General features: G+C 44.9%; 1 protein-coding gene across 5 annotated transcripts; it reads right to left on the minus strand.

The window, feature by feature from the left end:
* Positions 1–4,124: 4,124 nt before the first annotated feature.
* DYNLRB1 (dynein light chain roadblock-type 1) lies at positions 4,125–23,553 on the minus strand. Of its 5 annotated transcripts, none has more exons than XM_032350912.1 (4): positions 23,446–23,553; positions 14,414–14,489; positions 8,096–8,263; positions 4,125–4,483 (listed from the first exon to the last, which is right to left on the minus strand). In XM_032350912.1, exons 1-4 carry the CDS (start codon positions 23,446–23,448, stop codon positions 4,440–4,442), a joined length of 291 nt encoding a protein of 96 aa, XP_032206803.1. In that variant the 5' UTR covers positions 23,449–23,553; the 3' UTR covers positions 4,125–4,439. The 5 variants fall into 5 exon arrangements, with proteins under 5 accessions (XP_032206803.1, XP_032206806.1, XP_032206804.1 ...); XM_032350915.1 differs by lacking the exon at positions 23,446–23,553 and adding an exon at positions 23,354–23,373; XM_032350913.1 differs by lacking the exon at positions 23,446–23,553 and adding an exon at positions 23,091–23,255.
* Positions 23,554–25,267: the final 1,714 nt, after the last annotated feature.

Below are 25,267 nucleotides of genomic sequence, written 5' to 3' on the forward strand. Positions count from 1 at the left end.
AGAGCCCGATGTGGGGCTCGATCCCAGGACCCCGGGATCATGACCTGAGCCGAAGGCAGAGGCTAAACCCACTGAGCCACCCACGCGCCCCTAAGGCAAGTTTTTAACAACATAGGTCTTGTGAACTAGGAAGTTAAAGTCTAGTAATTTTCATCCCAGTTTCTGCAGAAGCTCCAAGGCAGGAGTGGCCGCATGCTGAGAGGAGCGGGAGGAACACAGGACCGCACCACAAGGTGGCCCAAAGCCAGGCCAGACTTCTGCCTGCTCGCTAGCCCGGACAAGAGGTGGAAGCTAGAGAGTGAGATCGTTAGAAGCTGTTGATGCGCTTCGAGTCTCCACCCAGGGAGGGAAGTGGTGGTTGATTTTGTTTCATCTCACATTGACAGAGGCAGAGCATGTAGAGGGGGTCCCTGAACACCAGAGGCCAAAAGGCAATTTGTCAGGGGCCAGCAGGGAGCCTGCAGCATCCAAAGTGAGGGAGTGGCCGGTGGGACAGCAGACAGGTCTTGAAAACATTCATGAAAGATGGACCAGAAGGACAAGTTTCAGTTTTAAACATGTCAGGCTTAGAGAGCCAGAACCAAGTTCACAAGAGCTATCAGTCAAGTACGCACTTGCCTCTCCATCTCACTCCCCTCTTAGCAACACTGGGGCCAAAGAGGTGGCAGCACAGTCAGGAAACAGGGCCAAGCACTTGCTGCCCACCCTGCGACCCCCACCACATAAGGCAAGGCTGGCAGTGGGCTGAAGGTGGGTAAGGGACAGTCTCCGTCTCCAAATCCAGTTAAAAGGTTTTGTTGTTACACTGGACTGGACACATCGCCTGCCAATGGGAGGGCCTTTGGTACCCAAAGGTGATGGGAGAAGCCTTAGGACTTGTCAGACCTTCTATCCAGGGGCAGGGGAACAACAAGCCCCAGAGAATAAATTGAAAAACTGTGGGAAACTATAATAAAGTTGCCTTTTGATCACATCGAGCTTGTTTAACACAACAGTTGAACTAGCACTTTGCATCCTGTGATTTCCTTCGCAACTGAATGCAATTTTTCAGCTTAAGTTCATTGATACTGGATTGTGGCTCTACTGATTTGAGGTGTGGGCAAATTCATGATTTCTACCTGCTGCAAGAAGTCTACGGGATCTACATTTCCTTTTCCTCCCAGTAATTCACCAGAACCTGAATTTGGTGTGGAAAGATGGGATTCTCAATGAAAAAATGTACAGAATTACAATTGGTTTGAGTCAAACATATATAAAAGGAGAAAGCCTGTAATTCCTGCAGTGGTTTTTTCTTTTTCTTTTTTTGAAGATTTTATTTATTTGAGAGCGGAGAGCGTGACATGAGGGAGAGGATGGGCAGAGGGAGAGGGAAAAACAGACTCCCCCATGGGCAGGGAGTCTGATGCAGGGCTCAAACCCAGGACCCTAGGACATGACCTGAGCTTACCGCAGATGTTTAACAGATTTGAGCCACCCAGGCGCCCCACCCCTCCTGCAGTGTTTTAAAGATTTACTTTTTGGAGAGAGAGCGAGAGAGCAAGCGAGCGAGAGAGAGAGAGAGAGAGAACACGTGTAGACACATGAGCAAGAGCAAGGGGAGGGGCAGAAATCTTAGGCAGACCCTGCTGAGCACAGAGCCTGACCAGGGCTCAATCCCAGGACTCTGATGATCATGACCTGAGTTGAAACCAAGAGTTGGACGCTTAACCGACTGAGTCACCCAGGCGCCCCTGTAATTCCCTGCAGTTTTAAAAACACGTTTTTGGAGAAAGGCAGTACCAGCTCACAGAGGAACAGAATTCCCAGACACACTGGCAAGTGCTGATGTGGATGCTTGAATGATGGAGCTGCACTTTGGAGGGAATCTAACAAGGGCTGTCTTTGGGGGGTGATGGGGGTGGGGTGGATACTGGCTGGGAAGCAGAATTTTCTGGGATGATGTGATCTTGAAAGGGGACTCAGTTGGCTGGTACACCAGCACTTGTCACGTAAGTGGCACACTTAAGATTTGTGCATTCACTGTACATAAATTTCATCCACCCTCCAAAAAAGGTAAACTAGCTTGTAACATGCCTGTTGAAGTGTTTAGGAGCGTGTACTGTCTGCAACCGTCCTTCAAAATGTGTCAAAACCAGGATGGATGAAGGAACGGTTAGTAGCATGATAAAGAAATGTAGCAGAATGTTAACTATAGAATTAAATGGAGGATATGTAAATATTTTAACTTCTCTGTAAATATTCACAATGCTGGCAACCTTATAAGATATTGGCAAGTGTACTTCTGAACCCAGAAGCCACGCCCTTCCCTCCAGGCCCAGGACAGGTCTCAGCTTCGTACCCATACACTTCCTACTTTAAGTACAGAGACCCTAGGGTATCTGCAGGTGTTCTACCAACATTTAAACTTTTAAATATAAAAAAACCCCTGAGTTTTTACCTTTTTTTTTTTTTTTTTTAACTTTTGACACCTTACGATGACTCCAGCGAGTTTTACACATTGTATTACCAACTGGAATGCATCCAAAGTGGGCTTCCCATGTGTGAAGAAATCCCACAGCCCAGGGGACTCGGAGGCAGAATAGATGTTCAGCAGTCATCTTGTTTTCCCCAAAGCCAGACTAAGCCTAAACCCTTACTTGGGACCTGGAAGTTTTAGGAATTTTAAGGCAAACGAGGGCGTGGGAGGACTAAGGGAAGAAAGGAGGGTGAGGTCTTCAAGCTCTTGCTCTGGAGCCAGACCACCTCCTTTCCTAGGGACTGAGCCCCTCTGCTCCTTTAGAAACCCGACTTTGCAACCAGCTAATTTATGTTGACCAGACCTTCTTTCCCCGTTATCCTTCTTGGAGGAACTCAAGCCAGAAGGACACAGGAACCTCAGACTTAGATCCCGGCTTCCAGAAGCCTCTGACAACAAAGAAGATGCCAGTGGCCATATCTCACTTTCTTTTAAAACTGAATCTCTGAGATCATTACTGATCCAGGGTCATTTGGCTCTGGTCCTACAATCCCTCCTTCCTCAGCTATGCTTCCTGAGCCCACTGGGACAGGGCAAACCTGCAATGTTTTCCCAGAGAATCAGTTTTCCTTGGTAATTTGGGGAAAATTATTTGAAAGTATTACTGCTATATTAAAACAAGCATGGATATATTATGGAGTGGAAAATCTCCTATTATCTTCCACTAAAAAGGGAGATTCTGAAAAGATTTTGCTCAGCCCTTATAAACTACACCCCCACGCTCCCGAGGGTGCATCTTTTACTCCCCGGATACCATTAAGGAAACTTCACTGGAAAATTTCAAGAAGTATTTTTGCTAGATGGAAGAACTCACTGTAGACAAAGGTTACTTCTGGGGAATGAAGGATAATGAAGTTTTGAATCTTTTCCCTCTATAACAAGAAACAAAAGACAAAAAGAAAAACCTAATACCAAAAATAAATACATAAGGTTCCTGGGAGAAAAATCCCAGAGTGCTACAGGATGACAGGTGGCCTACGGCCTCACAGAGTAGCAGTTATGTTCTGGGACCACCTACCTCGAGTCTAAGGGAAGGAAGGCACATGTCTATCTGTTTATGAGCTCACTCATAAAGGGGACCATTGGGGAATTCCGAGAAGAAGGTGCAGAAAAAAAAGAGCTTCTGGAGTCAGAGACTGCCAGAGTTGTGAAACTTTGGTTAAGTCATTCTCTAGACCTGTTTCCTCGTCTTTAATACAACTTTAACACTGTCTTCAGGGTACTGTGAGGATGATATGAGTCAAGGTATATAACACGCTGGTGCATTCTGGGTTCTCAACCAATATCACTCCTTTCCGATCCCTGGTGCAGTGTAGCAGAAAAAAAAAAAAAAATCTCTCAAAAACACTGGCGGGAGTGGGAAATGATAAGAGCGGTGGCTAGGGACTAGAGGCCCAGAAACCAGGATACCGATCATAAACCGGACTCTGCTCAGCAAGTGTGGCCACAGGTGCAGTAGGAAGCAGGCCTCTCTGAACCGCAAATACCATCTGCCATGGGGGCTGGAGGCAGCAGTGGGGCTCAGCCTTCAGACCACGCGATTACACAGGAAGAGAGGGAGGGAGAGAGGCCTTTTTTTCAACCTAGTATTTAAAGACACACAGCAGGGTAAGCATTTCAGTTATTTTTAGTTAAACAAAAACAGCCTTTTCCAAGGGTGATAAAGTGAACTGAAGGTCAGAAGGAAGCAGGGTGTGGGCTGCTCAAAGCTCTTGCTCTGAAATCTGGACGTGAGGAAAGAAGGCCCTCCCAAGAATTCAAGGGTGACCGGCCAGCAGAGGGATGACTCTGATGACTGAGCACTGGCGCATCCTCTAAGGAGGCCCTAAGGTGATTTCCACCTGCCAGTCGGTTGACATGATTAACATTATTATTCTTGGGGGCTATTAAATTAAGGAATGACGCAGGAAGCCAAGAGAGTGGCTTATTCAGTTGGATTCTGAATCACAATCAGGAAATAGTCTTTATCTGCAAAAGAGAAAAACGAAAAAATAAATCATTAAATCATTAAAATTAAAATTAAAATTACCAACCATAAAAGGGGAGAGGAACATAAAAAGCATCAATGCTCAGGCTACTTCCAACTGTTGGGAAAACAGAAGATGAACTTGCAAGCTTCCCAAGGTGGCTTCTGCCGTGTGGCTGCCGGGAAAGTGAAGCCCCTCCCACCCCGCAGCCACGGCCCGCAGCACCCCCCTTTTCTAATATTCATGCTACCATATGAACAGGGAGGTAGGAGTATCATGCCTGCTTTCTGGGTAGGAAAACTCAGATTCAGAGAATTTAAATGAATGGCCTACGGCAGTGATTCTCAAACTAGAGGGCACATGAATTTCCTAGAGGTCTGGGCTCAAAACAAACACTACTGGGCCCCGCCCCTAGCCCTTTGGATTCAGTAGGTCTGGAGTACAGCCGAAGAAATTGGGTTTTTTAAAATTAAGTTTTTATTTTTAAATTTGCATTTACTCTTTTAAGGTTTTGTTTATTTATTTATTTATTTACATATTTCTCGATACAGCCAATGTGGGGCTCAAACTCACAGCCCCAAGATCAAGAATCACATGCTCCTCTTACTAAGCCAACCAGGCATCCCCTAAACAAGTTTTTAGTTTTAATTACAGTATAGTTAAAAGAATTTACTTTTTTTTTTTTTTTAAGATTTTATTTATTTATTTGACAGACAGAGATCACAAGTAGGCAGAGAGGCAGGCAGAGAAAGGGGGAAGCAGACTCCCTGCTGAGCAGAAAGCCCAATTTGGGGCTCGATCCCAGGACCCTGGGATCATGACCTGAGCCGAAGGCAGAGGCTTTAACCCATTGAGCCACCCAGGCGTCCCAAGAGTTTACATTTTTAACAAGTTCCCAGGTAATGCTGATGCTGCAGGTTCTGGGACAGCCACTAAGTTAAGGTTGCTTTTCATTTATTTTAGTAGAGATTGGAGAAGCAGAGCATTTCAAACTTGGCCCACTTAAACTATAAACATTTATTAAGGCTCCCATGTGCCCAGTCCTGGGCCAATCGCTTCTCATATGGTACCTCAGTAAATCACTCCATGAGACAGACACTAGTGTTTTCCACCTCACTGAAGCTCAGAGAGGTTGCCCAAGCCAGAGCAAAAACGCAGGACTGGGCAGCCGGCTGGGTTAGACCCAGATGCTCCGCACACCTCTGGTCTGCCCTCTGCTGAAGAGGGGAGAAACGGCAGGACCTTGGCCTTGTCTGCTTTGTGTGTGTGGATTCAAACCTAAAGTTTGCTTCTTCCTGTGATGACAGGCTGTTGCAGATAGGAAGAAACAGATTTTATATGACTAAGAGTTTCAGGGCTAAGCAATCTGTGTAAGTTAAAATCACTTACAAATAAAAGTAGAAATAATTAACAAGCCACCAATAAAACAGACACAATTAGCAATACTAGTGTCTTTTCTTCCAAGTATCAAGCTCTAAATTCAATAACATCACTCCAAGTGCTTTGTGGGAGGCAGAGTGTTAAAGCTTGATCATGCTGTATTAACTTGGCTTTGTATTAGTGAGGTTAACAAATGAAAATCAAAAGTCTGTCTTAAAACGTCTTTTCGCACAGGCTGTTCTGGGCCAGGATGGGGTGAAAACTGGCACATATGCAGTGGACCAAACTGTCTGAAACTACCTGTTGCTATTTGTGGTCAGGGAAGCAGCTTCTCACTTTGATTAGCCAGAAAGATTAGGTGGGAAGAAAGGGATACTGGACTTCCTTCCTGGACTGGGCTCTTCCAAGTTGTTCCCGTGGTGTGGGATGCTAATTATAGGACCATAAGGACCCACCTCAACATGCAGCAACTACGCCTGTTCTATGCTGGGGGCCAGGCCCGTGGGACTTGTGCTCTGTGGAAATCCCAAGGCCATCTAGTCCTAATGCTTCAGAGGCTCTGGACAGTGGCTCCTGCCCACAAGAGTTCTGGCAACAAAATCCAGAAACCGTGAGCCCCTGTGACTGGGTCAATGGTTCTTCCCTTTGTATCCTTCTAAGCAGCCAGGAAGGTCAGAACAAGCCTGAGCAGAGAACCAACACTGCCCTGCTACTGGGGTGGGTGACCCAACAAATGACCCCAGAATTCTGCCGCCAGCTTCCTCTTCATCTGTGTTGCCAAGTCCAAGGACACTCAGCATCCACAGCCTCCCTATCACCCTCCTTCATCCGGGCCCCAAAGACAATCATGTTGCCTCCTGGCTTAAAAACCGTCACAGGGTCAAGTCCATACAGCTAAGTTTGGTGTCTGATGCCTCTTCGATAATGGACCAAACATCTCACCCTCATTCCTTCCCACACATATTCTGATGGGCTAGACGAGCTGTGCTGCAGCCCACCTGTGTCACCACAGGCACACTGAACTTTGTGGCCCAGCCAAAGAAAGAGAGGGGGAGGAGCAGAAGTAATAATATAAAAATAGTCCTGGACAATTAATCTGTCCACCACTCACTCCAGTCTGTGAGTGAGGTAATGCAGGCCACGACAGGCGGCCCTGATGTGGCCTTCTGTGGCCCAGTCCTTGCAGGCTCCTCCCAGGAGGCACATTTCATCATCCTGCGAATGGTCCTAAGACCTAAAGACAGGTATAGTTCGTACTACACAGCTTTTTTTCCCCCCAAGATTTTATTTATTTATTTATTTATTAAAAGATTTAATTTATTTATTTGACAGAGATCACAAGTAGTCAGAGAGGCAGGCAGAGAGAGAGGGGGAAGCAGGCTCCCTGCTGAGCAGAGAGCCTGATGTTGGGCTCGATCCCAGGACCCTGAGATCATGACCTGAGCCGAAGGGAGAGGCTTTAACCCACTGAGCCACCCAGGCACCCCTATTTATTTTTTTTGACAGAGAGAGATCACTAGTAGGCAGAGACGCAGGTGGGCGGGGGGGGGAGGGGGAAGCAGGCTCCCTGCTGAGCACAGAGCCCCATGTGGGGCTCGATCCCAGGACCTTGAGATCATGACCTGATCTGAAGGCAGACCTTGAGATCATAACCCACTGAGCCACCCAGACACCCCCTACACAGCTCGTAAACACAGGCCAAGCACTGCAAGAGAAGAAACAAAAGCAGCAATTTGTTCCAACACTGGAGGAAAAGCTGGCCACACAGGGCCCAGAGAGACAGGACTACACTTTAGAAGTGGGCAATTTAATATTTTTCCAAGGATAAAATGACCATATGGTATTTTTGTCTTGTGCTTTGGTTTCAAAGCACCGAATTCTTTTTCTTTCAAACATCGCTTTCCCATCCCTCCAACTTGGTTACACTCTTTCCTGTGCCTTCTACATCCAGCTCGAATGTCCCCCTTTCTGGGAAGACCTAACCACACCTTCCTCTATGTTCCATGAGACCACGATTCCCCTCTGTGGCCTAGGAGAGCCACAGTGCATAAGTATGTGTTGGGGATGCCAGCCAGAGACTAGCTAGGCAGTGAGGCAATCAACTCTGTACCTTCAATTCTTCAGGCTCGCAATGGCAACTATGGGGACACCAATGTGCCAAGTTGTCCCGATAAGCTACCCACAATATGCTGGGACAGTCTGCTCCCAAGCAGGAATGTGGAAGACCTCTTACCTGGTGCAACCATAATTTCATTTTTCTTGGAGCGAATTCGAAGGAAGGTGAGGTCATTCTGGGGGTCAATTTCACGCACAGTGCTCCGGGCCTTCAAGATGAAGTTGTGCATGAGGTTGGCATACTGTGTGGTGGTGGGGTTGTCCATGGTGCTCTTGATGGGAATGCCTGAGGGGAGAGCAGGGAATGAGTAGGGAGCTGGAGCCCCATTCTGCCCAGCTCCCAACCCCACAGCCTTAAGAGTACTGGACCAGCAATTAATAACCAATGCCACTATTTACTGAGGGCTTGGCAGGCACAGCGCTGAGCACTTTCAGCATGGCAGCACTAGTCCCTGGAATTACTCTGGCAGTGGAATCACCATCTTCACTTGCCAATGAGGCAACAGAAGCGCTGAGCCTTCACACAGCACAGAAGCAGTGGGGCTAGGATTCAAATGCAGGCCTGTTGGCTCCACTGCTGGGCGCCTTCCACAGGGCTGCACTGTCTTGACTGGCTTCCAGCAATAAAAGGGGAGACTGTCCTTCAGAATACTTAGAACCTGAATAAAGAGGACAGCTCTTGTGAATTTGTAAATACTGAAAAGTAGGAAGAAGGAAAAAAGGTCGCCTGTGTCAAGACACTACCATCCCTAGGTGCTTTGCTCTAGGTTCCTACCAAGGGAGGCTACCAGTTATAAACACATCTACACACATGATCGTGTCCCTCAAATTAAAGTGTGTTTCTCTGTCCGTGTATAGACTGGTAAACAGCATTGCTATTGCTTTCAAATAGCCCACAACTGGCCATTCCACAGAATTAATCATTCCTTTATGGTTGGGACATAGGCTGGATTTTTTTTTTTTTACTTAATTACTGTGCCATGAACACCATTGTGTACCAAGCCTTTTCTGTTTTGAAGATTGTTTCCTTTCAATGAACTATTAAAAGGACCTCCCTTACTAGTCAGTGCCTATCATCATGGAGGTGAAAAATGGGGCTCAGCCTGAGCGAACTCAGGACACAACTTAATCATCAGGTGCCTATGAATCACTGTGACATATCAGCAGAAGGTTCCACGGAGGAAGCCTTAAGTGCCCAACGCTGACAGGTATTTGTGATAAATGTGGCACAAATGACTCATCACACATAAGTGGCCAGATATGGGGGCCCATGACCCTGCTGGTCTGGCCCACAAGTGACCAGCTTAAGGACTGGCCAAAGGCAATCACCCTCAGGCCTACTCACAGGTGGCAAGAAACTGGCCCAATCTTGTCTTCTTAGGGCATAGGAACATGAGTGTGGGCAAAAGAGGACTTAACAGTAAGAGAAGCAGCTGAGCCAGAGGCTGTTCTGAGTCAAGTGAAGTCATGAAGACAGACTAGTGCCTTTAAGCGACAAGACAACTAGGTCACTAGGGCTGCTACTGGGTCCTGGATGGCAACAATGTGCCCACCAGGGCCCCCTGAAGCTTCACTCCATAGCAGAATCTTCCTAAGGATGGCAGTATGAGCAGCCACGGTGATGACTGAGTAGGAATTCTGAAATCTGATGACCTGGACTTACACCCTAGCTTACACCCTTGGGGTGGCTATGTGGCCTTACACAAGTGAGTTAACCTCTCAAGCCTCTGTTTCTTCATCTGTAAAATAATGCTTGTGCTGTGAGGATTAAATACAGCTAATCCATTTAAGAATGTTTAGCAAGAGTATAAACGTAATGTTGGCTTGTTACCAACATCAGTACAAAATAAATTCCATCCCCCAGGTAACTTGAGGGGCCAATGTCAAGGCCTGGCGAAGTCTGGATGATCAAAACTCTTAACCTTCTCTTCTTCCATACCACAAGGCCATCTTCTCTCAGGTCCCTCTGCCTGGGACTTTCCTTCCTTCCCGATTCTCTCATAATTCCCACTGGTCCCTCAGGTGTCCATTTTCTGGTGGATCTACCCACCTCCAGATGTGGTCAATGCCCCCACTCTACCACCCACACAATTTTCCTTCAGAGCTGTTTCCTCTGGAGTTTGATATCACACCATTATGGAAGTGAGCAGGACTAGGTCTGATGTGCTCACCATTGTCCTTAAAGAGACTTCACTGCTGCCTTCGGCTCAGGTCATGATCTCAGGGTCCTGGGATCGAGTCCCACATCGGGCTCTCTGCTTAGCAGGGAGCCTGCTTCCTCCTCCTCTCTCTCTCTCTGCCTGCCTCTCTGCCTACTTGTGATCTCTCTCTGTCAAATAAATAAAACCTTTAAAAAAAAAAAAAAAAAAGAGACTTCACTAAGCATTTATTGCAGATGATAAATAAGTGCTCTCAAGGGCTCCTTCAGCAGTTCAAATACTGTCGTGAGTCTAATCACATTTCTACTAAGTGACAGGTGTACAAATGAGACCAGAAGCTTAACACTTGTCAGCTCACTTTAAAAAGCAAAAAAAAAAGAAACACTGAAGTAGTGAGGAGGTGGGACAGGGACCAAAACCGGAGAGCATTTCAAATAAGGACAAGAGATCAAGTCCAGATTCACAGGATGTCAGAGCTGGGGACACCACACAGATAGCCAAACAATTAGGTCACCTCCTCCAAGCTTGTGCCTTCACAAATGTGGACTGTGCAGCCTGCAGAAGTAGCTGATTACTAGGGAGCTTGATTTCTAACTTGGAGCTTAGATCCATCAAGACCAAGGTTGTACAGCCAGGTGCTCCCACCAAACCCAGATTCATCATCAACAGTAAAAAACATTAACAATATTTAACAGAGGCAGTAATCTCCCACGTTATCTGTGGTTTCACTTTCCATGGCTTCAGTTACCTGCATCAACTCTGGTGTGGAAGCAGATGATTCTCTTGATCAGGTCAACAGTAGCCTACTGTTGCCTCACAATGCCTAGGTCATTCACCTGACTTCATTTCATCACATAGGAAATTTTAGGATTGCACGTCATTACAAGAAGGGTGAATACCATATAATGTATTTTGAGAGACCACATTCACATAACTTTTATTATAGTATATTGTCATAATTGTTTTATTATTAGTTTTGTTCTTCATCTCTTCTTGTGCTTTATTTATAAATTTAACTTTATCATAAGTATGTACATATAGGAAAAACCACAGTACACATAGGGTTGAGTACTATCCTGTTTTCAGGCATTCACTGGGGGTTTTGGAATGTACCCCCCATGGATAAGGGGGGACTACTGTATTTGTTAAGCACCCACTACGTTTCAACATTGTTCTAGGTGCTAGGGATACAGCAGTGAACACAAGAGACAAATCTCTGCCCTTGAAGCTTACAAGTTGAGTCTTTTATGTTGCCCCATGTGGGTACAACACAAGATGGAAGGGGTCTGAAGAGGTACAAATGGAATGGAGTAGTCCTTAAGTTCTTGGTAATTCCACTTAAAATTCACATTTTTACTATGAAACATCATTTAAATTTGGCCAAGGCAAAGATGGCAAAAGGCAGTGGCAGGTGGTTGGTAAGTGACTGGGATAAGGGTATGTCATTAGTTCAGGAGCAAAAGCAGTCACTCGGGGCTGGAGTGGTTAGGAAATGCATCCTGCAGGAAAAGGCAGCTGAGCTGAATCATTTGGGTATGAAAGCCCTAGAGGGGCTAATAGGAATCCCTAATCATCCTTCATGGAAGCTTCCAGAGAGCTTAAAGGCCCTATAGAGCAGTGAGTTCTGACGACCGACAGCCAGAAGTGGGTGACCTTGAACACGTCACCTAATTTCTCTCAGCCCTGGGTTTCTCATCGAAAAATGGGCAGTGCTCGCTTCAGCAGCACATATACTAAAATTGAAAAATGGGCAATACTCCTGCCTTGCAGGGTCATGGTGTGAAATGTAAATGAGAGACGAAAGTGGGAGCTCTGTAGTGGGATACAAATTAAAAATAAATACTTGCAATAATTTTAGCATTTATATGGCAGTTACATCAGGTACTGTTCTAAAAGCTTTCCTTAAAAGGAAACTGGAACAGAGACGTTAAGTGACTAGCCTAAGATCACACAGCTGATAAAAATTAAATAGAGCCAGGATTCAAACCTAGGCAGTCTGGTTCCACATTCTATATTCTTACCCACTGGGCAATACTGCCACATTAGTGTATAAAAAAGAAGTGCCCATCAGTATCCAAAAGGTAAGCAGTTGGTGCTATATTCTAATGAAAAAGCTCAAGTTTGGGGGCAGTTTTAAAGCAAAACTGAAGCCTGTGACTTCCAAATACTGATGGAGGCCTAATCCTCCCCCATTTGGGGTGAAAAAATGCCCAGTCTGAGAAGATAGTCTCTCTAGGAGATATACAAATAGTCTTTCAGATCTTGGAGTAAGAAGCAGCTAAAAGAGATTACCCAGATCAATCACTCCACTTATGGCAGCTGAGGTCTGAAGAAGGGAAGAGGAAGCCCCAGGCCCTCTAGCTGAGCAGTGGCAGACCCCAGCTGGAACTTGCTCCTGCCTCCACAGTGTCCTGAGGACCCCAAACCTGTTGCCTGCTTTGACCACATGGCATAATTAGAGTCTGACAAAGCTGGGGAGCATGCGCTATGCGCTGCCTAGATTTGGGCTGGCCGGAGTCGGACAACTTGGAAAATAACATTCTAACTAAGGACATGTCACTTCAACTTTTTCACCCTTGATGACTTTCATTATGCTCTATAAGTAGGAATTATTGAGAAGTCTGCCTTTCTAAAAACAAGGGCTAGAATGACATCACATACACACAGAGCTCTTAAATCAGAGTTCACTAAATGCACTGCACTAGAGAATGGGGGAGGCCGGCTGGGTGACCCTAAGCATCGACTGGGCTACAGACCAGCAGCTACTCTCTGTTTCTTCATAGTACAGTGTGGGAGAGAGCACAAGTGCATTCAGACAGACTTAGCATGAAATGTTGTTTTTTTTTTAAGATTTTATTTCTTTATTTGACACAGAGAGAGAGAGAGATCACAAGTAGGCAGAGAGGTAGGCAGAGAGAGAGGGGGGAAGCAGGCTCCCTGCTGAGCAGAGATCCCAATGCGGGGCTGGATCCCATGACCCTGAGATCATGACCTGAGCCAGAGGCAGAAGGTTAACCCACTGAGCCACCCAGGCGCCCCTGCAATCTTGGTTCTATAATGGCAGGAAAATCAATTAAATTTCTAGACTCTGTTCTCTCTACTGCAAAATGGAGACAACAGGGCTGCTTTATGGAATAAATGAAACAAAATGTTTGTAAAGCAATGGCTTGCAGCCTGGCACAGAACAAGTGCTTGATAAATGTTAGTTCTTTTCTTCACCATGTCTACTGCAGTTTGGGAATATTAGTATCCGTACTCTTCTAGTTGATGAAATAATGTATAGAAAAGGAGGGAGAGGCGCCTGGGTAACTCAGTCAGTTAAGCATCCAACTGTTGATTTCAGCTGAGGTCATGATCTCAGGTTTGTGAGATCAAGGCCCCAATGGGCTCAGTGCTGGGCATGGAATCTGCTTAGAATTCTCTTTCGCCCTCTGCACTCTGAACAACCCCTGCCCCCGCTGCCGCCCCAAAGGAGGAAAAAGCTATAGGCATTAAGAAGCTGACCAGAGTATTGGGACGCCTGGGTGGCTCAGTGGGTTAAAGCCTCTGCCTTCGGCTCAGGTCATGATCCCAGGGTCCTGGGATCGAGTCCCGCATCGGGCTCTCTGCTCGGTGGGGAGCCTGCTTCCTCCTCTCTCTCTGCCTGCCTCTCTGCCTCCTTGTGATTTCTGTCTGTCAAATAAATAAATAAATCTTAAAAAAAAAAAAAAAAAAAAAAAAAGTTGACCAGAGTATTATCTAGCGAAAAAATAGCAACAGGGGCACCTGGCCTGGCTCAGTGGGTAAATTGTGCAACTCTTGATTTCAGGGTTGTGGGTTTGAGCCCTAGGCTGGGTGTAGAGTTTACTTAAAAAAAAAAAAAAAAATTAGAAACCATATAAATGGTGGATGGCTGATAAACATTGTACTGGCAATTAAAAATTTTGCTTATGTAAATCATGACAAAAAAAGCCAGAAAACAAGCTCATGAGCAAACATATGCAAAAGAATAACAACTATAATAATTATGACCAAGAAAAGATATACCTCGGCAAGGGCTAGAAAATCATGGCATAGTCAAAAGTATGATCTGTCAGGGCAGTGGAATTGAGTGAATTTTTCCTTTTTTAAACTTTGGAATTCCAGTAATAGTGCTAGGACACTGGAAGTGCTTAAAAGAGGATACAAATTAGATTCTGCACATGAAGGGGCTTAGTAAATAATAAGTGTCATGCTAAGTTTGGGCTGTTTCCTTGGGGTCTGCCTATGAGCAGGTCATGGCCAAAAGGAGGGTGTACCTTCTGTGTTCACCACGATGATGCCCTGTACTCCCTTCTGGCTCTGAAGTCGCTTCAGTGTCTCCTCCACCTCTGCCTGCCAGAGAGAACAAGACCCAGGTTAGGAGGGGCCAGGAAGAGTGGACTGACTCCCTCACACTCCTGGCAGATTAATCACATACTTGTCTTCCAATAACAAACAAGTAACACCCAGGCACATGGCACCTCCTCAAAGCTCCCCACGCCTGTTTGGAGTGGTCCCTAGGTCATCCCTAGGGTTTAAACCATCTGTTACAAACCCTGGCATGGGGTGTGGCTACTCCTGGCTCTTTGCCCACTAGGCACTATTACCCCTCCCGGCTTAGCTATTTGGGAGCAGAATATAAATACCGTTCTTGGGAGAACAGACAAATCCATGACTCTCATATTTGGGACACTGGGGGAACCAGACTCCGATGATTTGAAAAAACCCAAACAGTGGTGTCCACTAGGAAGGAGACCAAGTTGTCATTCGTGGGCCAAACAGCACAAATGAAAATATTCCAAAGGAAGAAAATGACTCCATGAGGATAAACTCGGTGACTTAGTAAGCTAGCATCTGAGACAGTGTGACACATGGTACATAGACACAGAAAATGTGTCTGGGGAAGGGGCTCATTAATCCTGATTCTCCAGAAACTAGCACATGGCATTTGGGCCCTCACCCTATCATGCCAGGCCTTTTATGTTATCACTGCCATCTCTTCTACCCTTCCTTCAACTCTCCATCTTCACACCTATACCTCCTTATCCCCAAATCTTTTTTACCCTAACAAGGAAACCCAATAAATTCTTCTAGGCCATTTAAGGCATTACCTCTTCCACGAAGCTTTTACTGATCCCCAACTCTGGAGTCTTTGCCCAGTTCTGACTCCCCAAACTCTTGGACTGTACCTCTCTAGGAACGCATTAGGTACTGGTTTACTTAAAGAGTTTCTACAATGCTCTGCACAACAGGTGCTCAATAAAAAGCTTCTTAACTGAACTAGGCCTAACTCTGTGGATGGAAACTGGCCTTAAAGTGTGCTTGTTCTTAGGAGGCCCCTTCCAGACCAGCCCAGAATCCAGGCAGAAGCTACTCAAAGGGTGAGTCAGACTATGTTCAAAACAGATGCCATCAACCAACCTAAAGGAAGTAGTTCCCCACCCCCTAGGGCTAATGAGTTGGCCTGGAGGGGAGGAGCTTCTAAACAGTGATGGAGAGAGCACAATGAATTATTGTTTTTCTAGTGGGAAAAAAGCTGACAATCCAGTCACTACCACCCACTCCCCAATGATATAAGAATACTGAAATGCTGGAGAGAAGAGCAAACAAGTTCCTCCTATGAGATGGCAAATAGCCTAACACGTCATAAATCTGGAGACTGAGTAAAAGGACAGGGCTAGCTCTGTGGACGGGAGTATAATACAGCGGGTCATGAATGTATGAGGTCATAATTCACTCAAGACTTTCACTGAGCTGCTATTAAATGCTATTTTGGAGAGGAGGGGGTAAAGTACAATAGTGGTCAGTTTTACACAGTACTCGATCTGACCTGGTAACTTTCCTGAAACTCATCCTAAGGAAATACCTTAAAAGAAGAATACAGCAAGATGTTTGCTGCTGTGACAACTGCAGTTGCAAAATACAGAAAGAGCCCAAAGTGCCCAATAATTAGGAGAAAAGTCAATTCAATTATAGACTGTCTCTTCATAGGAATATAATATACATATTAACAATGGTAATCAGAATATATCACCACAAAAAGTTCATGATATAACATTAAGTGAAAACAGCTAAATGCAAAAATAAAGTGCTTGATGAGGGCACCCACGTGAAAACAAGCAAGCTAGGACTCTGAAAAAAATAAAAGCCACATTGAACGCAGGGAATTGTAGATAAGATTTTCTTTTCTTTTTTTTTTTTTCTTTTCCAAAACAGCCTCTTTTTACTCCATTACATTGTTTCTATTTAAAAACATCTTTGGGGGGGCGTCTGGGTGGCTCAGTGGGTTAAAGCCTCTGCCTTCAGCTCAGGTCATGATCCTGGTGTCCTGGGATTAAGCCCCATCACAGGCTCTCTGCTCAGGGAGGGGTCTGCTTCCCTTTCTCTCTGCCTGCCTCTCTGCCTACTTATGATCTGTCAAATAAATAAATAAAATCTTAAAAAAAAATAAAATTAAAGACTTTTTTTGGGGTGCCTGGTTAGCTCAGTTGGTTAAACATCTGCCTCTTGGTTTTGGTTTAGGTCATGATCTCAGGGTCATGGGACTGAGCCCTGCGCCAGGCTCCGTAAGTTAACACAGAGCTGCTTGAGATTTTCTCCCTCTTCCTTTCCTCCTCCCCTAACTCGTGCTCTCTCTCTCTCTAAAATAAATGAACAAACTGAAAAAAAAAAAAAAATCCACCAAACCCAAACATTTTTTTTAACCCTTCTCTGTGTATCCAAGAAAGAGATCTCTAATATGGGGACACTGTAGGGCTCTGACATGCTCAACATTGACAGCTCAATGTTTAATCAACCTAGGGAAGAGAAAGAAAGCTAAAACCAAAGGTGTCAGAATAGAGGTCTGAAATATTCCCTGGAGGCTAGAAGTGGAGCTGAAATGAAAGAGATGAATACTTCTTAACTCCTATTCATTTCAGCCCTATGTCAGGTATATGGATGCCTTCTATATGCCAGACATTGTTTTAGGCCTGAGGCTGCTATACTGAACAAAATCTAAAAAAAAAAAAAACCAAAAAAAACCAAACCCCTTGCCCTCATGAAGCTGACCTAGGGGAAGGGGCAGACATTAAACAAGTAAAATATAAAGTCAGATACAGTAGGGAAGTGGTATCTGGAATTAAGGGGCTGATGGCAATTCTTTTAAAAATAGTTTATTTATTTGAGAGAGAGAGAAAATGTGTGCACAAGTTGGAGGAGGGGCAGAGGGAGAAACAGACTCCAGGCTGAGCAGGAGCCCGACGTTGGGTTCAATCCCAGGACCCTGAGACCATGGCCTGAGCTGAAGGCAGAGGCCTAACCAACTGAGCCACCCAGGCAGGCAATTTTAAATAAGGTGGTCAGAGAAGACCTCACCAAGGTGATAGCTGTAGACATCTGAATGAAGAAAATGAGGGAGCTAACGTGGATTTCTAAAGAGAGCATTCCAAACCGCATAAAGAGCAAGTACAAGAGCCCCAAGGTTAACATATTTCAGGGCTCAAAGGAGCCAGTGTGGTTGAAGTGCAGTGAGCAGCAGGCGGCCAGATGACAGAGGTGGCCAGGGTCAGATTAGATTTCAGTGGGTCTGGTAGACCACAGCAATGACTTTGGTTTTTAATGGGGATGATATGGGGAGCCACTAGCACGTTTTGAGGTGAGGAGTGACAAGATCTGATGTTTCAAAAACAATGGGTCTGGTTGCTCTGTGGAGAAGAGACTGTAGGGGGCAAGCACAGCCTGCCGGAGCCGTCGGGACAAGTACTGCTCCCTCTGAAGGAAGCAACCTTCACTCCTGCACTCACTGCTTGATGTAACTAATTCCCGACTCTTTGGATGCAGCCCATGAGTCTTCTGTGGGAGACCTTCTCCCCTCTCCTGGGTACCCTTCACCCTGCCTTCACAGCACATACATTGGGATGTAACTATCTGTTTTGCTCTAGACCCAAAGCACCCCAGGAACAAGAACCACAACTTTAGAGCCCCACTACCTGGCACAGTATAGACTCAGTAAATACTTAAGGAACAAATAAAAAGCATTTCTACAACGATGTTTTACAAAAATCAACCTTTTCAAGTAGGGGGGGAGGGGCCAAGGCCTTACAGTACCCAGGGTAAAAAAGAGCTAGGGTTTAGGTGATCCTATATTTAACCTCGACCAAGACTTGGCTGCTTAAAGAAAACACACACAAGAAAGGGAGGATATACAGTTATACATTAACCTGCTCAATACCTGCTATAAGTCAGATATTGGGATGAATGTTTTCAGACACCTCTCTCTCATTTGAACCTTCCATGGTTAGTAGGATCTCCATTTTACAATGAGGAAATGGAGATTCAGAAATGAGAAGTTTTGCCTAAAGACACACAGCAGGTCAAAAGAAGAGATGAATATGCCTCTGATCACAAGTGATGAGGTCCCTGCCGTGGGGAGCTAACATTCTGGTGAAGAGACATTCATTTTTCTTTTTTAAGATTTTTGTTTATTAAATTGAGAAAGAATAAGCACAAGTGTGTGTGTGTGTGTGTGTGTGTGTGTGTGAGAGAGAGAGAGAGAGAGAGAGAGAAAGCAGAAGCAGAGGGGCAGAGGAAGAGGGAGTAGCAGGCTTCCTGCTCAGATGTGTTTGATTCCAGAACACTGGAATCATGACCTGAGCTGAAAGCAGGCGCTTAACTGACTGAGCCACCCAGGTGCCCCAAGATATTTCTTTCTTTCTTTCTATTTATTTATTTATTTATTTTTTTGATGGCTGATGGTGAAAACACATTCAAAAAACAAGTAACCATGATTCTTGAAGGGTACAGGGACAGGGCTGGGGGCAGAGGAATATCCTTTAGCTAGTGTGGTCTGGAACACCTGAGGCTGTAATCTTCAAGCAAAGAACTAAATTAGGAGAAAGAAAGCACTCCAGGCAAAGGACTGAAAGCAAAGGCAGTGAAGTGGAAACAAGTTTGGCATGTTTAAAGAATGGAGAGGGCTAGTGCCAATGTTTTTTGATAGGTGAAAATCATGTAACAGAAAGTCAACATTTCTTTAAGACTTATCAGTGAAATTGAAATGAAACATTGTTTACATCTCTCATTTTTTAATTTTTTTTTTAAGATTTTATTTATTTATTTGACAGAGAGAGAGCACAAGTAGACAGAGAGACAGGCAGAGAGAGAGAGAGAGGAAAGCAGGCTCTCCACTCAGCAGAGAGCCCGATGCGGGACTCGATCCCAGGACCCTGAGATCATGACCTGAGCCGAAGGCAGAGGCTTAACCCACTGAGCCACCCAGGCGCCCCTACATCTCTCATTTTTAAGTCTTTAGATTTTTCCACATATCTACTGATTTTAAAAAACTTTTGTATGTTAGAAATATTAGACTTTGGTCAAGTATATAATTAAATATAATAAAAATAGTTTTCTGTAAGACTAGAGAATAGTCTTTTCCAACATGATCCCACCCCATAGGATGGGGCTAGGCCTGGATGAGTTGGGGATCATGAGGTCTAGAGAGGGGTCTCCAGGAGAGCAGAGCACCAGCTACTGATCTGGGTTCAGGAGAAACTGCTTTAAACAAACCTCAAGTTCAGCCCTAAAAGAGCCAAGAAGAAAAACTAATGTTACCAAAAAGCCACAAGTAGCAACAGGGACATTTACAGATAGGAAAGGACAGTCCTAGGCAGGCATCCAAGTATTGCCAGCTCTAGATCAACGTTTGTCGTTCCTGCCGAGCTAGCCAACTGGTCCCAGATCTGCCTGAGTGGATATGCAGTCCCCCAGGGTTGGCTCACATCTCCAACTTCCTGTCCTGCTCCTAGAGAGAGCCCAACTGGTATATTCTGCATTCTGGGTTGTAGGTAACACTAACATGGTGTCTGCATCAGGCAAGAAACAAGCCTTTCGGGTTCTTCAGTTCCCAGGTACATGCTGCTGACAGATGGAAAAACAAGTAGCAGTATAAGCAGGATTATTTATTGGTTCAGCATAAGGGGAATAATCATCAGAAGCAAATGATTCGCAAAGAAACTGACCAATCTGACTCCTAAGCATAAACATTATACTTTGTATAAAACAAAAATGAATCAAAACAACAAAAAAAATATGCATCTAATATAACAAAAGAGTAATTCCAAAACATGACACAAAATGATTAAGAAAAATAAAGTCTGGAGGCACCCAGGTGGCTCAGTCGGTTAAGCATCTGCCTTCAGGTCAGGTCATGATCCCACGGTCCTGGGATGGAGGCATGCATCAGGCTTCCTGTTCAGTGGAGAGTTTACTTCTCCCTCTACCCTTCCCTCCTACTCATGATCTCTTGCTCTCTTTCACCTTCTCTCTCAAATAAATAAAATCTTAAAAAAAAAAAAGAAAAATAGTCTAAAAGTTAAGTGGGCAAAAAAGATACTAGTAGAAAATATACCTAAGAGAAATTACAAACATATAGAAAAATGTTCACAGTTTCCTGAAAAATAAGAGACATTTCATTTCATTCCTTAAAAAATGAAAAATTGTAGCAATGATGAAGTGATTTTAAATCTAGCAGTTATGGCAAAGCTGGTACAAAGGCAATTCGACCTTTTGGGAAAGTGACAAGGACAACACTACTGCAAGACCAGTAAGTTTTGGTCCCTTGGCCTCAGAAGTTTTTTTCCCTGAGGATTTTTCCTAAGGAAATAATCTAATAATTTTTTAAAAAAAGAAAAATAAATTCTACACATACAGAAGTACTCATCACAGCATTATCTCAACTAATGAAGAACTAGAAGCAACCCAAATGTACACCAGGGGAATGGCTTCGCAAATTATGGTACAGCTATTTTACTATTATGTAGTCATTAAAAATGACAGATCACAAAGATGATGTAGCTATCATCAGATGAGAATAGTTTTGTGTAGGGGCGCCTGGGTGGCTCAGTAGGTTAAAACCTCTGCCTTTGGCTTAGGTCATGATCTTGGGGTCCTGGGATCAGGCCCCGCATTGGGCTCTCTGCTCAGCAGGGAACCTGCTTCCCCCTCCCCCTCTGCCTACTTTTGATCTCTCTCTGCCAAATAAATAAATAAATAAAATCTTAAAAAAAAAAAAGGAAATAGTTTTGTGGTGAAGTAAAACTAGACAGTGTTATGGATGATTTTTATATCACCATTCTGAAGGTCAATCTGGCAGTTTCTACCAAACTGTAAAATATGCATGCCAGAAGTAACACTTCTAGGAATCCACCCTTTATCCTACATAGACACTAGCATGAACACACACACACACACAGACAACAGTTAACTGCAGGGGTGCCTGGGTGACTCAGTAAAAGTGTCTGACTCTTGATTTCGGGTCATGTCATTATCTCAGGGCCCTGGGATGGAGACCAGAATCCAGCTCTATGCTGAGTGGGGTCTACTTGAGAATTCTCTCTCCCTCTGCCCCTTCCCCTCACTTGCATTCTCTCTCTCAAATAAATAAATCTTAAAAAAAAAAAAAAAAGACAATAGTCACTGCAGCACTGTCTAGAATGAAAAACTGTAAGTCACCTAAATGTATTTACTGCAATGGAATATTATACAGTCCTTAAAAAGAATGAAGATTTGTATATACTGCCATGGAAAAATGTTTGGTATTTTTAGGTGACTAGAGTAAGCTCTAGAAAGAGATATCTCTTCCTATGTATAGCCTAAAGTAAACTTAATACCTAGAAATATAAATGTTCTAGTGTCATGTAATAAACAGCTTATATGTGAATGTGCTTATGCACTAATCAAATGCAGGAGGAAACACACCCAACTGCCAACAGTCATTTATCATAGGGGAGTGACATGGGGACCACATGCACTTTCTACATTACTTTGAAACTGCTTGAATTGTTTAAAATGTGCATCTAAATATGTTCTGCTTTTATAAGTAAAAACACAGTATAATGGTACTGGTTTCAGTAAGCTACCATTTGTGTCAGAAGATGAGGGAGCATACACATAACTGTATTTGCATGTAGAGGTATAAGAAACTAACTTTCAACTCTGGTGACTGAGCTGGGAATCAGGGGTGGGAGATTTATTTTTCAGTCAGATCCTTTCAGATTATTTTTTCTTACTGTGTGCAGGTTACTTTTTTTTTACACTTTAAAAAGTTATGTGAGGGGCGCCTGGGTGGCTCAGTGGGTTAAAACCTCTGCCTTCAGCTTGGGTCATGATCCCAGAGTCCTGGGATTGAGCCCCGTATCTGGCTCTCTGCTCAGCGGGGAGCCTGCTTCTACCTCTCTCTCTGCCTGCTTCTGTGCCTACTTGTGATCTCTGTCAAATGAATAAAATCAATTAAAAAAAAAAAGTGATGTGAAAGATGAGGTTACATATACTCGAAGTAATTACTACATGTTTTTAGTGATGTTAACACATTCTTTGTGGTGTAATAATAAATGAAAAAAGCAGAGTCCACAACTGTACATTCAATAGGAACTAAAGTATATAAAGTGAAAACTGAGGACAGAAAGATTAGGCTATGTCTTCTAATTACAAATGTTTGCCTCTAGGTCATGGCACTGTCCCTTTTTCCTTTGCCATTTTTATTGTGGGCTTTACATTTTAAAATGAGATTTTGGCCTTAACATTTCAGAAGTCTCTTCAAGCTTTCTACAAGTAGGCAGGATAAAAACCACGGGAAAACAAACCTACAAAGGCATAAAGAGCCAAAGACATAAAGTTCCTGCCAGCAAGGCTTTGGGATGCCCAAGGGTGGATCCCCCCAATTTCTGATTCATGCACCAAGTTCCAGACGCTCGAAAGAACCACAGGAACAGAAAGGCGTCAGTCAAGCTTCCTGGGTTCAAATCAACCTCCGCCATTTCCTGAGGCCAGGCATTTAATTTGACTCGGCTTCAGACTCCACGTATGTCAAATGGGGATAATGGTTGCACCTACCTCAAAGAGCTGGGGTGAGGAGAGCCAAGGTACGGAAAGCGCTTAGCAGTGACTGACACAAATAAAGCTCCCAGGAAACATTACCATTATTGTTATCGCGCAACAAGGCCCGGTTCGCTAGGATGCAGGAGCCTGTGGACCGGCCTCCGCATCTCCGTCAGACCCTCGCCGAGGCCCGAGTTCCTGCTTCCGGGCAAGGGGCAGCGGGATCCGGGGGCCCCACCTCGGTCCCCGCTGTCCCCTCAATCCGGGTATAGAGGCCTGCGCCGCCCGGGTTCCGCCCTCCGGTCAGCTCCGGCCCAACCACGCCCAGCCCCGCGGATTCCCAGGCCGGCACTCTGAGACACCTCCGGAGGATGGAAGGCCAGGCGCAGGGTGGTGGGCGGCTGTGCTCGGCCATCTTCGGGCCGCTAGCCGCGAGCTCCAGGCAGACACTCACCATCTCTAAACGGACGGGTAGCTCCGCGACGCCGGCACTCTATCCAGTCCCGGTGCCTGTCCGCGCCTGCGCACACACCCTGTCAAGACGGACAGCTCTGGCAGCCTATCAGGAGCGAGTATAGCACGAGCGGACAGGCGGGTCTTAGCCTCCTCAGGGCTTGTAGGGAATTTACCAGGCGCTGTCCGAAAGTGAAAAGCAGAGGAGCTCTTCAGCTGTGGGAAATTCACAACTCCTTCTGTGCCGAAAGATGCTTGTTAGTGGTGTCAGAAGAGGATTTCAACTCAATCGAGGTCTGAGTTGGCTCTGGAAGTCCTGGGTGGACGGTAGTGGGCGAATACGAAGGCGAGGTGGGGGGTTGCTGAGACCCCTTTTGCACCCTCATTAAGGCAAAAATGAGGCGCGGTGCCAAAATGCACCCAAAGCACAGTAAAGTCGGGTAGTGGGACCGGAGTCATGCGTCTCTGGGGTCACTAGAGCGAACACTTTGGGAATATTCCAGGCAGATTCTCAGATGGAGTGGACAGGGCTAGCTTGGAAGTATGGCGGTTTAGGACTCTGAGTTCAGCCTCATTTCTGGGTTACCTTGAAGAAACCACTTTACATCTTTGTGTTCCCTTATTTTCTCACTCTTAAAAGGGGGGAGCCTTCCTCTTGTCCTATTTTTTGTTCTTTTGCCTTTGTTAGAAAACAAAAATTTCGAAGCTCTGGCTTTATAAACACGAGTGATGAATCCGGCATCTAAGTAAATAGAGGGAAGCTCTACTGAGCTATACAAAGGCTTTTACAGATGGGGGCATAAAAAAGAAAAGCAATTTGGGGCGCCTGGGTGGGTTAGGCCTCTGCCTTCTGCTCTGGTCACGATCTCAGGGTCCTGGAATCGAGTCCCGCATTGGGCTCTCTGCTCAGCGGGGAGCCTGCTTCCTCCTCTCTCTGCCTACTTGTGATCTCTGTCAAATAAATAAATAAAATCTTAAAAAAAAAAAAAAAAGCAATTTATCAGCAAGGAACGAATTATTTAGGCCCTTGTTAGGGGAGAGGAACAAGTCTGTCAGTAAACTTTCTAGTATTGAGGAAATTTCATTTGACTGGCTTAAGGTCACATTCCTGGGAGGTTCCTCAATTCAACCCAGATAATCTTAAGTCCAGTTTTTCATTCCACTGTAGCCTCTCTCCATTAGGGAAGGATGTGCTCCTCCAGGGGCGTCTGGATGTAAAGAGAATCCAGTAGCGACTTTAAAGTGAGAAAACTGGGCAGACACCATCTTAATCAGAGGTTCAAGGTTAACATTACTATTAATAGAATGTAAACGTTTAGGCAGGCAGGCAGGCTTTGGAGTCACAATCCAGAATTCCAGTTTGTACTCTTGCCACTGAATGGCCTCAAGTTCATCACTGAGCCTCCATTTTACTATCTGTAAAATAGAAATAATCATCCCTGAAAGTGGCCAGGAAGACTGACAGTTACATGTGGCATATCTAACCCAAGATTGGGACATAGTAATAAATGTTGATAGTTGTCCTGGGACTAAGTGAATATAGGTGTGGTATTGGTTGCTAGGATGGGGAAGACAGAAGAGCAGGTCTGAATTACATGAGGAAAATAACAGTATGAGTGTTTTCAGTGATTTGTAGGTATGACTGCAAATTCTCAAGGTCCTGTCCTGTGGGGTGCCTTGAGGAAACCCTCTTGCCCACAGAACTTTGCTTAATGGGAACCTGTTAATAAGGGACAAACACTGTCCTTCTGAGGTCTTTACTGAAGACCCTCTTCTCCTAGCCAAATAGCAAGATGATCATGGAATCCTGTCCGCAAATGTCC

Source organism: Mustela erminea, chromosome 7 (genome assembly GCF_009829155.1).
Source record: "Mustela erminea isolate mMusErm1 chromosome 7, mMusErm1.Pri, whole genome shotgun sequence".
Lineage (NCBI taxonomy): Eukaryota > Metazoa > Chordata > Mammalia > Carnivora > Mustelidae > Mustela > Mustela erminea.